The following is a 13,965-nucleotide window of genomic DNA, read 5'->3' on the forward strand; positions in this document are numbered from 1 at the left end:
TGTAGGTTCCAAACTGACTGCTGGAATCCACAAACTTGCTGACACCCTCACCAAAACAGGAAAAAAGAAAACATTTGACAGGCAAAATACTCTAACCTCTCTTACAGAAAACCAGAGTGAAGATGAAGTTGAGCAGGTCAGCTATGTTGACCGACAGTCGTCTGCAGAATATCTGTTGAATGGAGATGATGAAAAGAAAACAAAAGAGCAGGAGGTTGTTGTCCAAAATGGTGGCATAAATGACGAAGAGGAGCCTGAAGAGGAACCTGAAGAGTACCTTCAGCTGGTTAGAGAGCCCAGCAATGAGGAAAAAGAAGTTGAATTGAAAGTTCAACAGAAAATAGACGCACTTCGGAGAGGAGAGGAAGCTTCTCAACCAGTAAGAAAGCATTTATTCATAAACCACAACAGTTATAAGTAACGTGCGAAATTTTGACATGATGAATACACAACAAATGTACATGCACTGATAGCTTTTAAAATTAACAGCTAGACTTGCTTTATTAATAGTAAATACAGAATACTGTTGAAAGAATAGAAATCAAATGTAGTTGTTGTAGTTAATGAAATTATTTGTTTTTGGTTTGAAACATTGCATTTATTAAAATGTTTTATCTTCATGAAGTTGTTTCAGGTAATGATGATAATGAATATAACTGAACAAAAGAAGATAAAAATCAATTTGGAAATTAAATGTCAATGCAAAATCAAATTTAAATCACTAAGTACATGTAAGGAACTTTTAAAACTGCACACATGTACGGTTATAATCTGTGTGTACGCAATTACTCATTTATGGCGTAAAATGATAAAAGGACGTTTGTATGTGTGATGTGTGAATCAATCTTTAATTAGCCTTACATTTTGTAGCTGTTAATTAGTTAATAGTTTATTTTCCTAATAATTAGAAAGTGAGCTTGGCCTGTATTCATTTACAGCCATTTAATACCAACACACCTGAAAATGATTTCGCGAAACAATTTTTTTAGAGATTAAAATGTTTTACTGGCTAGTAAGTGGAATAGCAAGCTGGGTCACAGGCCACCCCACTGGTAAAACCTAACCTATTTACTCGCTGGACCATTAAGTTTTATAGTCGCCTTGATCCAACAGGCAACTGGAGATTTAGATCATGGAAACTACTCTCTTGGATCAACACGCGCGCCAAATCCATTAACACCTGTGTCACAACTGACAAGATGCTTGTGTTACCTTATTTGAAGTGTCATTTATTTTTAAATATTGAAAACGTGAGATAAGGTTTACCGTTATCCTGTACCTCAACTTGTTCATGTATATTAAGAGCCTCTTTCTAGAAAGCAATCCTAGAAGATACTTTTAGTGAATTATTATAGGAACTTTTTTCAGCGTAACAATACTATGTCTGTGTCTATGAATTATAAGCGCCGTTATTTTATTGTAAGCAATGAAGTGTTTGTTTAGTAAGAATACGTTGTTTTAATGTTTTGTTTTGGAATTTAACGTCATCCATTCTTGTTTTGCTCCGTTTTAAGGTTGGGAGACATGAGGTATCACAAACCATCTTGGTTAAGAAGAATTTATATGAAAACAATCAACAAAGTGAGTCGAAGGCTGAGCAAAAGATAAACAGTGTAACAAAGGTTAAAAAGGAGACTGTGCTGATAACTAAGAAAGAAGTTATCGTGGAGAGAAGGGACATCGATACACGACCACGAAAGGATTCAGGATCAGGTAAGCAATGTGTATTTTTTTTGCCGGGTAATTACAATTACAATAATGTAAAAGTTACATCTAAATTTGATAAACTTCGATAGAAATTAAAGACGAGTAAACAAAAATATCAACTTTATAGAGCCTTCATTGTCTTTGTCATGAGTTCTGTCACAGCAATGTTATTTTATCTTTCGGCTTTTCATTATGCATGTTTGGTATACTTATAAAGTAATACTTCATCGTTTTTGTTGAAGAAATGCTTTTTTGCATTCTCATGTTTCTTCTTATCCTCTGTTATTGCACTTAAAATTTGTTAGTTTTGACTGCACAGTACTTTTTACTTCTTGTTTACCGTTTATGTTAGATGCTAAGGAAAACGTGTTCTGTTTCACACTAGCAGTTAGATAAAGACCTTTTGATGCCTAACAAATCTTAGTTTGTTGGACAAGTTAATTTTTGATTACACAAGTTTCCTTATAAGTTGTTACAAAATTTATTTTGTTGCTCGCATTTTGTTCAAAACAAACAAGTAACAACAACAACACTTTGTTAGGAAACTCCAAAGTTTGCACTGTGCCAGTGAAACACGTATTTTTACATACCTTGCTCAAAACTTGATGAAGTTTCTTTTTTTATTGCGAGGGCTGACGCGCTTGTAAAGACTGATGCTTTTAGTCGTGTTACATTTTGTTTTCTTTAATTCAATTTCAATTTCTTTATTTGCCTTCTATCATACATTACAAGTACGTTTAACTTGGAGTTAAAAGTACTAGATGAAATATGATGGAGAATTTTCAAACTAAGGCCCCATCCACACTGCGTTGGAGAAGTTTGAAAACGACGTTTTCACTCTGAAAACGCATCAAATGTTTTCCGTCTACACTACGGAGAAATATGAAAAAGCAACAATCACCAGTCATTTTGGATTTGTGTTTGAGAAAAACTCGGGCGTTTCCAAATTCCTCCGGTTTGAACAGCGTTTTCGAAAAGCTCCGTTTTCGTGACGGATTAGTGTGGGCGGTAGGCCTAAATGTAGAAATAAAGCTGCGTTTTCAAATTTCTCTGTGTGGACGGGGCCTAAAGTGAAGTAAATTTCTTCTACAGAGGCTGACAAGGAAAGGGAAATGTTGAACAAGACAGAACAAGCTTTTCAAAGCTATGCTAAACAGCTCAAGAAGGAGGGTGGCCAAAGCGTGAAAGAAAACAGACCTTCTTTAGTCGCTCTAAGCAGACTGAATTTCGAAGACCCTCGTATTACAAAAACTAATGAGAATGTAAGTTATCCCGAGAAAATGGAGGCCTTGCTGAAAGAGAAAGAAGAGCTTTTGAAGAAGATGGAAAACCTGAAAAAGAGGATTACAGTTGCTAAGGACAGAAAAATATTCTTCAATTTGTCCACCACCAGGTCAAAAGCTACGGCAGATGCTGATGCAGAATTCCACGAGTCCCAGTATGAATTGGCAAAAGCCAAGAAAAGACTGTTGGAAATTGAGAATGAAACAAAAAATCTGAAAGTGATGGAGTTAAGGTACCAAAAGACTCCTGAAAAGAGCTCATCTCAAAACCCGAACAAGCCCTTTTTACGAAGAAATAGCAGGGAGTGTAAGCTTGGATCGGTCGACATCCCAGCACCTAAGGTTGTTTCCTCAACGGCGTCTTCGGAAACTGAAAAGGAACTTGCACAGAAAGGAAGCGTATTATCGCAGATTAAGGTAGGAAGTGGAATTGTGTAGTTCCCTACAGTACAATGAACGCAGTAATCCCAACACCTTCAGTCTTCCTGACGCATTCTCAGGAACCCTAACGCAATTCTTCTATTTACTCTTGCGGCTTATTAAAACCAGTAGGAAAACTGAAAAATGTTTTACGATGTGTAAAATTATCCAGAGACAGATTAGACCCTTGACCAATAAGGAGCAGGTGAGTTTTCTAAACATAACAAATTTCTAATACCTTTAATCAGAAACTCGCAGTTGACACTTTAAAGCGGACCCGACTTAACGGTGCAGTTTGTACTGCACATCATTTGCCCCATTTTTATTATTATATGCAGAAAGGACCTGTCTGAATGTGCTGTTGTTGGAAATGAATTATAATCTACTGGATTAGGCTGTGTTCACACTTGGTGCCAAAGCACTGATGCCTGGGCACCGGCACCAAACAGTGTTGCGCTCAGACACTGGGTACTCTAAGTACCAAGTACTATTAAGTGTCCAAGTACAAGGTCGAGACCTTGTACCCGAGCACGGGCACTGCACTTGAATTCTGGTGTAAACACGTGGAAAAAAGGTGTGTTCACATTAGTGTCCAGCGAGAATCGCACTCAGGCACCGTGCTTGCGAACCAAGTGTGAACACAACCTAAGTTAAGTTTCAGGGACGAAATCTGATAGTTATTCTCTTGAAAGTTTCACGTGCGTTTTTTGCCACGATGGTGATCAAAACAACAAGAATGCAACTATGCAAGACTCTCACCGGTTGAGCGTGGCGTTTCAAGTCTTTTAAAGCTCTTGTTATTAAGAGCTTCAAACTTAGAAATTACAAACAAAGTTGATATACAGGTCAAAATGTCGCTAAGCGGTCAGGACAAAGAAAAAAAAGTATACCGTATAATAAAATGGACCTAGAGAATAAATGTGATACCGAGTAAATGCATTGTCTCTATATACAGGCAACAAATGCAAGGAATCGTTGATGTACTTGTAATATTTCGATATAATTCTATATCATCTTCAGACTGAGGTGCATTTGTTGCCTGTATTATAGACGCAACACTCGGTATCACATTTATTCTGTATCTCTTAAAATTATCAGCAGGTAATGAAAATGGACCTACTTTGTAAACTAGCCCAATGTAATATGCATAGATGCTTTTTTATTTTTTCAGGCCTTTGAACAGATGAAGAAAACAAGTGAAAAGTAAAACCAAGAACTTCTAAAACACCTGCTTGAGTGGTAGAATATTTCCGTTTCAGAAATAATTTTTAATAAATTGGAAACTTCAATTTTCTCTCTGAAAAATAGCTATAGCCAGGAGTGCTGATGTTTGGATATTCAAAATGGAAGTCCAATCATCTTTCCCGTAGGACAAAATTACTATTTTAGAGGAAAGTTTCCTTCATGTTTGGTTCTCTCATAAGAAATCCTATTACAGTAAACCCATTTGGTGGGAATAGTGCGTGCTGAAGTTTACAATTGGTTTGTACACAATTGTGTTAACGACATTCGTCAGGGTATTGTATTTACACTACATTTTAGCATGCGAAGAATTGTCGTTTGTAATACAGTGTAGAAAGTATATATATATATATATATATATATATATATATATATATATATATATATATATGTATGTATTATCTCTTCGTTAGTGTTCAGTTTAAATTGTTGTGTTATGTATATATCTGTTGCTCACAATGGAGAGAGAGAGATAGCAAGGACCTTTTAAGTGATTGTGAAATTTATCTTGAAATTTCCGTGGTAATATTCGCGTGCTATAAGCTCCCTTCCGGCCTCTAGTTATAGACCCATGTCGGTTAAGTAAAAAATCCGGTTACGAGACCCCAGAGTATAAGCCAATTTTCTCCACAGAACATTTTGATTCAAATTGAAAAAGCTAATCAATAAGTTTCAATGTAGCCTGCTTATTAGTCCACTTATAAGCCCGCTACCTTCCCCTCGGGCAATTAGTTGCCTCGGTTATAAGCCAACTCAAAAGCCGCGGGGCTGTAACCGGAATTTCCCCGTGTCCAATAGCTGTGTTCGTCAAACAATAGAAAGTATACTTTACAACATTTATTAATATTCCTAAGCAATTATTCAGCAATGCGTGAACGAAAAAGTAAAATGTGTTGAAACCCAAAACGTAGTGCATTCAATTTCTAAGAGATAAAACATTTCCTTTTCTTACTGCAAATCTTTTCCATACGAAGGTATTTGTTTTAAATCCAAAGTGGCGTTTTTGTTGCACGCTAACGTAATATTTAAACCACTTGGTTTGTTTGTTTCTCAGAGAATTCATTTTTCACTTTTCAGTTAACCGGGTTAATATGTAACTGGAAGTTTTATTTCAGTTACTTTTAATAGGGAAAAAACACTTTTAGTTACTGTACAACGGAAAATAGGTTATATATGATGTATATATATAGTACAAGTTAAACCAGAATTCTCTCAGTTCGTTTTTATGTTGTATATTATCATTTTTGTGTATTATCGCTCCATGGTGGAATAGCACGGACAAAGAATTTTGGTTTTGTCATTTCAGCTGTATCATCATCATCAATGGACAATTTACTTTTTTTGCAATTAAGTTTAATTGATAGTTGAAGCTCAGTTTAAGACAAAACTAGTCTTCAATTAGACAAATAACTTAAACATATTTTTTGGGTGTTGTAAAGTTGTTTAGTGTTAATATCGCTACTGAAGAATGTATTTTAATTCTGATACATCTGTGTTATTTTATTTTGTGTTTGGAATTGTTAAGTTACAACAGACCTCATAGAGCAGATAAAGAAGTTTGTTGTAAAGCTACAATAAAGTCATTACAACAAAAGTGCTATTTGTTGAATCATTCCTTTTAGAGGTCAGTTGGTCTACAAGTGACATTTTTTTCCTTTTTAAACAAATGTTTATTTCATTGCTGTTTTTTAAGAGATTAGGTTAGTAGTGAAACCCTTTATTGAATAACTGTTATTTTATGCTCGTCTGGTCTCGCCATGGGTATTTTGGCTTGACCAAACTCGGCTGATATGCTTCCGAAGTGTACCAAAAAGGTACGGTTAGGTATAAAAATCATACTTCTGTCTTTCACAAATTCCTTTTTGTTAAAATCTGAGGTGATGTTGGTGCTGTAATGGAACGGCTTGGTTAGCGATCAATTAGTGGATAGTTTCGGGAAGTAAACGGTCGTTGAATTGGTGAAGATGTTAGTTCAAGAATCTAACCAATCAAATAATGTGTTTCCATGGTCACCTTTCCCTGGGGGAATCCCCCAGCGTCGCTGACGGTCTGTTGATGCATGGGCTGCACATTAGGACAGGATAAAGCATGTAAGAACACATGGATTAGCCGCTGAGGCCAAAAAAAAAAAATAATAAAAATGGATATTCTTGGCTAACTGCTTGTGAACAAGTCTGAACAATGGAGAACGATAACCAATCGTATGCTTTACATTGAAGACAACCAAGGTGACGTTTACTGCCGTAACAAAACAAGATCTCTTAAATTTAAGATACTGAAAAATAGTATTTTTAAAATATAGAAAAACCTAAAAGAATAGGCTTTGTCAATAATTTAACTATAAAACATTGCGATGAGACAAAAGTTAAAACCGTTACGGTTAAAAACTCTAAAAACTGTGAAAAGCTCTAAAAAGCGACGACGTTTCGACGTTTACTCAACGTAATTTTCAAGTCAACATGAGTAAGACAACGTTATTTGAATATAAATGTACAAAACAAATCCTTAGAGACTTATATAAAACACTATTAAATGCGAGAAATATTTGCACGCAGTGTCACGTAAACAGTTTAGCATGAACGGAGTCCTTCTGGGTATTTAGCCCAGGTTTTAGCTCCTTAATAAACATCTCTAATATTAAGCAGTCAAACTTCGCGTTCTACATTTCCTCAAAATCGAGAATTGTTTGTCCTTCAAATCAGACTTCGATAGGCCGGCCATGGTCTTCCAAGTGTCTTCCAATTACAGAATGTTTATGCTCGCCAATGCGTTGGTGCAAGTGTCGGGTTGTGTACCCGACATAATCTGTGTCGCACAGATCACATTGAAATTTGTAGACCACGCACTGATTGTTGACAATCGGCGGCTTCTCTTTCGGGTCGAGGACTTGACTGATCTTTTTTGACTGAAAGACAGGCTTTATTTGTACTCCAATTTTTGCGCTCAGATTTTGCATTTCTCTTTTTACTGAGTTGGCTGATTGTTGATCTTTAAATGGTAGTGGTACCACGATATTAGAGGTGCCATCATTTGCATCATCAAGCGCAGTAATATTGTCGATATTGCGTAGAAATTTACAGGATAATCCAGGTTTAGAAAGGTAGTTCGAAGCTTGTCGCATTCCTCGGAAAACGCGGTAGGAGTCGATGACAGGCGATAAGCGCGGTTTATCATTGTGGAAAGTAAACACCCTTTGTAACGTTTGTCCACATGGCTATTCGTCTCTGATTGCGTGCAGACAGCTAGCATGTACAGACTGAGACATACTATATTTACTCACTGAGCGGAAAGAGAAAGTCTTGCAGGGTTGACCGCAGCGGAAAGTTCTTAGGTGAACAGGTGGTGGGAAAAGTTTTCAAGCGGCAAATTTACACCCTAGGCCGGGGTGTGGACAAAACGTGGGGTAGGCCATGACCTACCTTGTGGCCTACCCTATGGCCTAAGGTGGTCAGACTTTTAAAAACATTTACAAAACATCAGTAAGAGTCGAACGAGTTAGCTGGCATAAAATTACATCCCTCTAATAGGGGTATACTAAAAAGTCACTAACACGATTATCAACATCAGAGGGAACAAAACAATGTCAACCTTACAGCACTCAGCCTTGAAACGTCCTATTTCTCGCTCTCTTCGACGTCTATCTTCCCCAGACAAGCAATCAACCATAACGGCAGGTTAAGAGGGCAGGGAAGGGCCCGGGGGAACCCCCATATAAAAAGGACAGGGGTGCTGGTCGGAAATTTTGACAAGAACCCCTAAGAGGTGCCAAGATCCTTGTTTGCGGGCGTGGCTTGAAATTTTTTTCTCCCCTAAGAGGTACCAATTCTCACATAAGACACTATCTCCTGTCATATTTTTGAGCTCAATACCCTAGAAAGTACCGCAAAAGTTCCCGCTGTGGACCTTTTGAGGTTAAACACCCTAAGAGGTAACAAAACTGCGTTTTTAACCCCAAAAGGTATAGAAAGCACCCCCGTCATTTATGGGAGTCCCCTCCCCCGGGGGGAACGGCCGATATCACGTGGTCACTGAGAGTATCCAAAATGTCGGCTCCACGATCCATACCGGCTGCCAGTTTGTAACATAGAGAGGAGTGCTAGTGTAAACATGTAATGAACAGCGTTAGTGACTGTTAGTGTTAGTGTTAGTGTTTAATAGTTGGTGACTTTTTAGTTTACTCCTGTAAGAGGGATACAAGAAACCACAATGAATATAATTTTATGCCACCTTAGTCATTCGACTCTTACTAATGTTTTGTTTATTTTTTAAAAAATCTGACCACCGGTAGGCCATAGGCCCGGGGGGGATAGTTTGGAAATTTCTGGGTGGGGATGTGCCGCTGTGACCCCGGAGCGGCGGAGCCCCTAGCCTATACCAGAGCTAGTTCGGCTGAATTTTGCTAACCTATAGTAGAGTTAACTCCCCAAATCCCCCCATCTATTGACACTGTTTAGGCTGATTTGCGTAAATTTAAACTTGCCGATTTGATTTTTTTATATTTTTGAGTGGCAATTTCTGGTTTCCTTAATCTAGATAAAATCTTCAACCAACCAGTCAGTTTTGTGAAAAATGATACCCTATTCTAGACCCAAACGCTCTGATTTATATACCCTATCCTAGAGTAAACTGCTTGAAAACCATACCCTTCACAGCGGCACATACCTACATAGCCCATATATGGGAGTGCCCCCCTCCCGGGGCCATAGGGTAGGCCACAGGGTAGGCCATGGCCTACCCCATGGCCCAGGCCATGGCCTACCCCACGTTTTGTCCACACCCCCCTGGGCCCTCATGGTCATTCTTAAAAACAAACATTTCAGTCTGGATGTCAACTACGGAACCGGCGTCTACTGTCAAAAGGAAAATAAGGTGACGCAAGTAGAGTTCATTCGCCGGTTGCTTCCTTTCGATTGAAAGTTCAAAAGTATTAGGCCACGATGGACCATGGATACAACGGCGAGAAGGATATTTTGTTTTCATTTGGTTTAATCACCGATATTCAATATGCTGACATAAACGATCGGCAAAACTATTCAAAGACAAAATGGCGACGGTACCGAAACGCACTGTTTTGCCTTCAAGAAGCAGTTGCACATTGGAAAGCAGTTGAGAAGTGTTCACCAGCGTTTATTGTTCAGTTGGGAGATATTATTGATGGTTTTAACGCAAGTCTGGTCGATGCGAATAGTAACGAAAGAAATTTCTCAAAAGAAGCACTCGACACTGTGATGAAGGAGTTCTCGAAGCTTCCTCATGAAATGCCTGTTTTTCATAACTTGGGAAATCACGAGCTTTATAATTTCTCTCGTAAGGAGCTCGCAAAATCAGTTCTTCATCCCTTCAACAGCTGTGCAAGTGCCTCATACCTTAGCATGCATCAAAGCCATCCACTAATGAGCAAAGGAGGAACCAAACCATTTTATTTCTCGTTCACACCACATCCCAAATTTTGTTTTGTTTACTTGGATAGCTACGACGTAAGCATACTTGGTGAAGATGAGAGTAGCCCTCGGTACAAACGAGGCATTGAAATGTTACGCAGGCACAACAAGAATGAAGATCTGGAGAGCCTGGATGGCCTTAATGGCCTGGAGAGACGTTTTGTTGAATTTAATGGTGCTATTGGTACAGCACAGTTGGCATGGCTGAAAAATGTCCTTCAACAGACGCAGAAAAATGGCCAAAAAGTTGTCATATTTTCTCACGTCCCCATCCACCCGGGAAACAGAAAGCCACTTGACCTGCTGTGGAACTATGAGGATGTCCTTGAGGTGCTGTGGCAGTTTCGCTGTGTGGCTGCCTGTCTTCATGGTCACACCCATCAAGCTGATTATTACTTGGATGAAAATGGCATTCATCACTTGGCATTTGAAGCTGTTGTCGAAGCACCACTAGATTCCAATGCATTTGCAACACTTCACATCAAAAGTGATTCCATTGTCATCGAAGGTTTTGGTGTTATAAAAAGTCAAGTGTTAAAATTTTCTCACTGATATGCACATAATTTTTTAACTGTAAAAATATACATTCCTCTCTCACAGGAGGTTTTTTTTAAAGTTTTGAGCCCTCTCCTTACTCCTCTGGAATCAAATCAAGCTTCATGCTTACCCTTAAGAACTTAAGGTTTTGAAATCCTCTCCTCCCTTGGATTTGCCGATGATGTTTCTTGGGGAGGGTAAGGATGTTTCCTGGGGCCAGGCATTTTGTCATTAGTGTTTCAAGGCCAGCTGGATTGCTGTTTGCCATTTAACCTTAGGTAGCACTCGTGCCTTCTACAAGTGAGTAGTGAACTTGATCATAGTGATTCTTGTTTTCTGATGGGACCATTTGGTAGGGAAAAGCCCACTAACTTCTTTGCAAGGTCCTTAAGTCCAACACCTGGTTTCAGACTCCCATTTGAGTTGCCTGCAGTAAAGGCTTATGCAACATACCATTTCTTGGCGTGATATTGAGTGACCCCATGAGGGGCTCCTGACTACATGTGTTTCAGTATAAGTTACGTGCATTTGTTTGCGAGCTGCTCTGGCAAATATGGATGGTACCTCAATGTGCTGCAGTCATCATAGCAAATGTTCATGTGCAAAATTCCATTAACTCTATATCACTACCACAGACAGCTTATAGTGGTGGGCCTCATGATTAATTTGTATATAACTTCTATATTTATGAGGAGGAGGAGGAGGAGGAGGCATGGTGGAGTGGTTATAGAGCACCAGACTTGAAATCTGGAGGTTGCAGGTTGATAATTCTTGTTCTGACCACTAGCTGGTGTTGTTCTTGGAAGTCCCGAGTTCACTCCTTGTTCATGCTTGTAAATAGCCAGCTGGTGTGCTCCCACCAGTTTGAAATTTTAACCATGTTATGTGCATGTACATTATTTGTTTCACTGTTTGTTTCCTTCGGTCCTGAAAAGCCTCACTGTGGGAGTGGTCAATTAAGGTATTAATATTTTATTTATTATTTACTTATTTACAGAACATCACAGGCCTTTTTACTAATATCAAGCTGGTCTCTGTAAAGAAATCTTATTTATTCGAACTTGATCATGTTCTAGCATCAAAGAGATGCAACTTGCATAATTTACGACTTACTTCATGTAACAGCTTGTGCTTAAGTTGCATGTGAAATCTCTTTTTTGGCTTTCTTGGCTTTTCTACGTTTTTAAATTTTGAAATCATTGTATTAGGGGTTTATTTCATGCTGATGAGCATGGAACTGTATACAAGGCAATAATAGCTTTTAACATGTCCCTAAGTTATGGATTATTGGTGTTGTAATCTTGTATGCCAGTTTTCCATAATTGTGAGTAAGTTTTATATACTGGATTGTTGGAAAATGTAATTCAAGAGTTTTCACTGGCTTAGCCATCGTGGTATTTTATCGATTACATCATGCTCTACTAATAACATTATGGCAAGTGTATGTGTAATGTTTTTGGCTGTTTGTATTTTTATTTTTTTTAGTTTTCTTCATTTTGGGGGTGTTTTTAATGAAACAATATTATTTCACTCACACTTGTTGGATATGAGATGATAAATAGCCAACTCAGCACTGCACGCCTCATTGGCTATCTAACATCTCATATCCAACACTCATTCATTGTTAAATGTGCATACAAGCCAAGTGGCCCATCAGGCCGGAGCTTATCCCGGTTTCAGTACCATGAAGCGACTAGGAGTATTTCTACTCCCCCCTGGATGGGATGCTAGTCCATTGCAGGGTTACCTTCCGGCATTAAGTTCGCCGGTACCCATTTATACACCTGGGTGGAGAGAGGCACTGTGAGAGTAAAGTGTCTTGCCCAAGAACACAACACAAAGTCCCCAGCCAGGGCTTGATCCCAGACTGCTCTCTCTGGAGTCGATCACACCAACCATGAGGCCACTGCGCCTCCCTGTTAAATATTGTTTTATTTTGCTCACATGTTTTAGTGGACAGTTAAATATATAGCTCTCCACTAAAATGTGTGAGCAAGTTAAAACAACCCTCCCAATTCTAACAGCCCAGAAAATGGCTTAAAATGGCTCCTGAAACAGGAAGTCTCCTTATCATAATTTTACATATCTGAGAACTAAAGTTTGTTTATGGAACTAATTCAAAAAGCAAACCCTGCATTTAGCTTTTTTTCAATCTCCCTGAAAGTCTTTATCAATCTCTCCCTGCCCCCACCCCCCAGAGATAAAAGCTAGAGAATTTTGGATCCAGAATAAGTCCTTGGATCACACAGGGCTTTGCCTACCTGGCACTATTATGCCTGAATGCCCCCTTGATTCAGGCCCTTATGAGAGCCATGATTGTAATGTCATTTGAGGGAACTGCTTAAAAAATTCTTTCCACTTTTTAATCTTTAAAAACTACAAAATCTTGTTGCGTGAATCTTGACTTCTTCTGTATTTTGATGCCAATTCTGACATTCACTTTATATTGGACTTGGCAGGAGAACACTAGATGCTGATCAACTGAAATTGCAAACTGCTGCCATATTTTGCCTGTAAATGACTAAATGATCTTGGACCTGAATATCTGTGATCAAAGTTTACTGACCATAGGGAAGTTTTTACTTATTCAATAAGGGACTGTGCTTGAGGCAAATTAACTGTTCAGTTTCTCTGCACCAACTTTTTAAACAACAGTTTTCAACTATAGTGGTGCAGTGCAATAGGACAGTTTACCTTTTGAACTATGGCAAACACAAACTCTCACCAGTCTTAAATACAGCAGCAGTGGTTTCTTTTATATTTTTGTACAAGCCATGTTCGTATTCTCGGTATTGGACTGGAGCTAGCTTGCAACTGAAGCTAATGTGGGCAATCTTTTCAAATGTAAATGACTCTAATCGCTTTTTTTATTTTTTTTTTATTTTTTTTTGTTTATTTATTTATTTTTTTTAATCGCTTTTTAATGATATTCCCCCGCACAAGCCTCCATTTCAATCTAGTTCCAGTCCAACACCGAGAATACGAATATGGCCTATTGATCTGTACAATGATAAAGTCAGAAAACACACAACATTTGTGACAAGCAGGCATTTTTCTTTTATTGTTATTGTCATTATTTTGAAACTAAATATAAACATAGTTTGTTAGGCCTGAAGTTTTTAATAACCATGTGGAAACAAAGTCACTGCCACGTAGGGATTATATATTTATTATGTAACTAGACCTACTTGATGAGAGTATACGATTTGATAATTAGTAATGTAAATTTACTGCAAGTCTAGCCTGATCTGTGGCACAACATACTTTAATTCTGGCATCAAACCTCTCCTTATGGACACCTCAATAACATGGACCACTGAGCTATTAGATTTTAT

The 13,965-nt window shown here is 38.3% G+C and overlaps 1 protein-coding gene and 1 pseudogene across 3 annotated transcripts in view; both read left to right on the forward strand.

Moving 5' to 3' along the window:
- Window positions 1–6,793, forward strand: part of LOC110059526 (uncharacterized) — a 26,255-nt gene extending 19,462 nt beyond the window's left edge. For all 3 annotated transcript variants that reach the window (XM_089282928.1, XM_089282929.1, XM_020766230.2), the window contains 4 exons: window positions 6–379; window positions 1,515–1,713; window positions 2,800–3,407; window positions 4,582–6,793. In XM_089282928.1, the coding sequence (XP_089139054.1) occupies window positions 6–379; window positions 1,515–1,713; window positions 2,800–3,407; window positions 4,582–4,617 (1,217 nt within the window). In that variant the 3' untranslated portion in view covers window positions 4,618–6,793. The remainder of the gene's footprint in view (window positions 1–5; window positions 380–1,514; window positions 1,714–2,799; window positions 3,408–4,581) is intronic.
- Window positions 6,794–9,187: 2,394 nt separating this feature from the next.
- LOC110059469 (manganese-dependent ADP-ribose/CDP-alcohol diphosphatase pseudogene) lies at window positions 9,188–12,063 on the forward strand (annotated as a pseudogene).
- Window positions 12,064–13,965: the final 1,902 nt, after the last annotated feature.

This window comes from Orbicella faveolata, unplaced genomic scaffold (genome assembly GCF_042242905.1).
Source record: "Orbicella faveolata isolate gen_17 unplaced genomic scaffold, um_ofav_v1 contig_12, whole genome shotgun sequence".
Lineage (NCBI taxonomy): Eukaryota > Metazoa > Cnidaria > Anthozoa > Scleractinia > Merulinidae > Orbicella > Orbicella faveolata.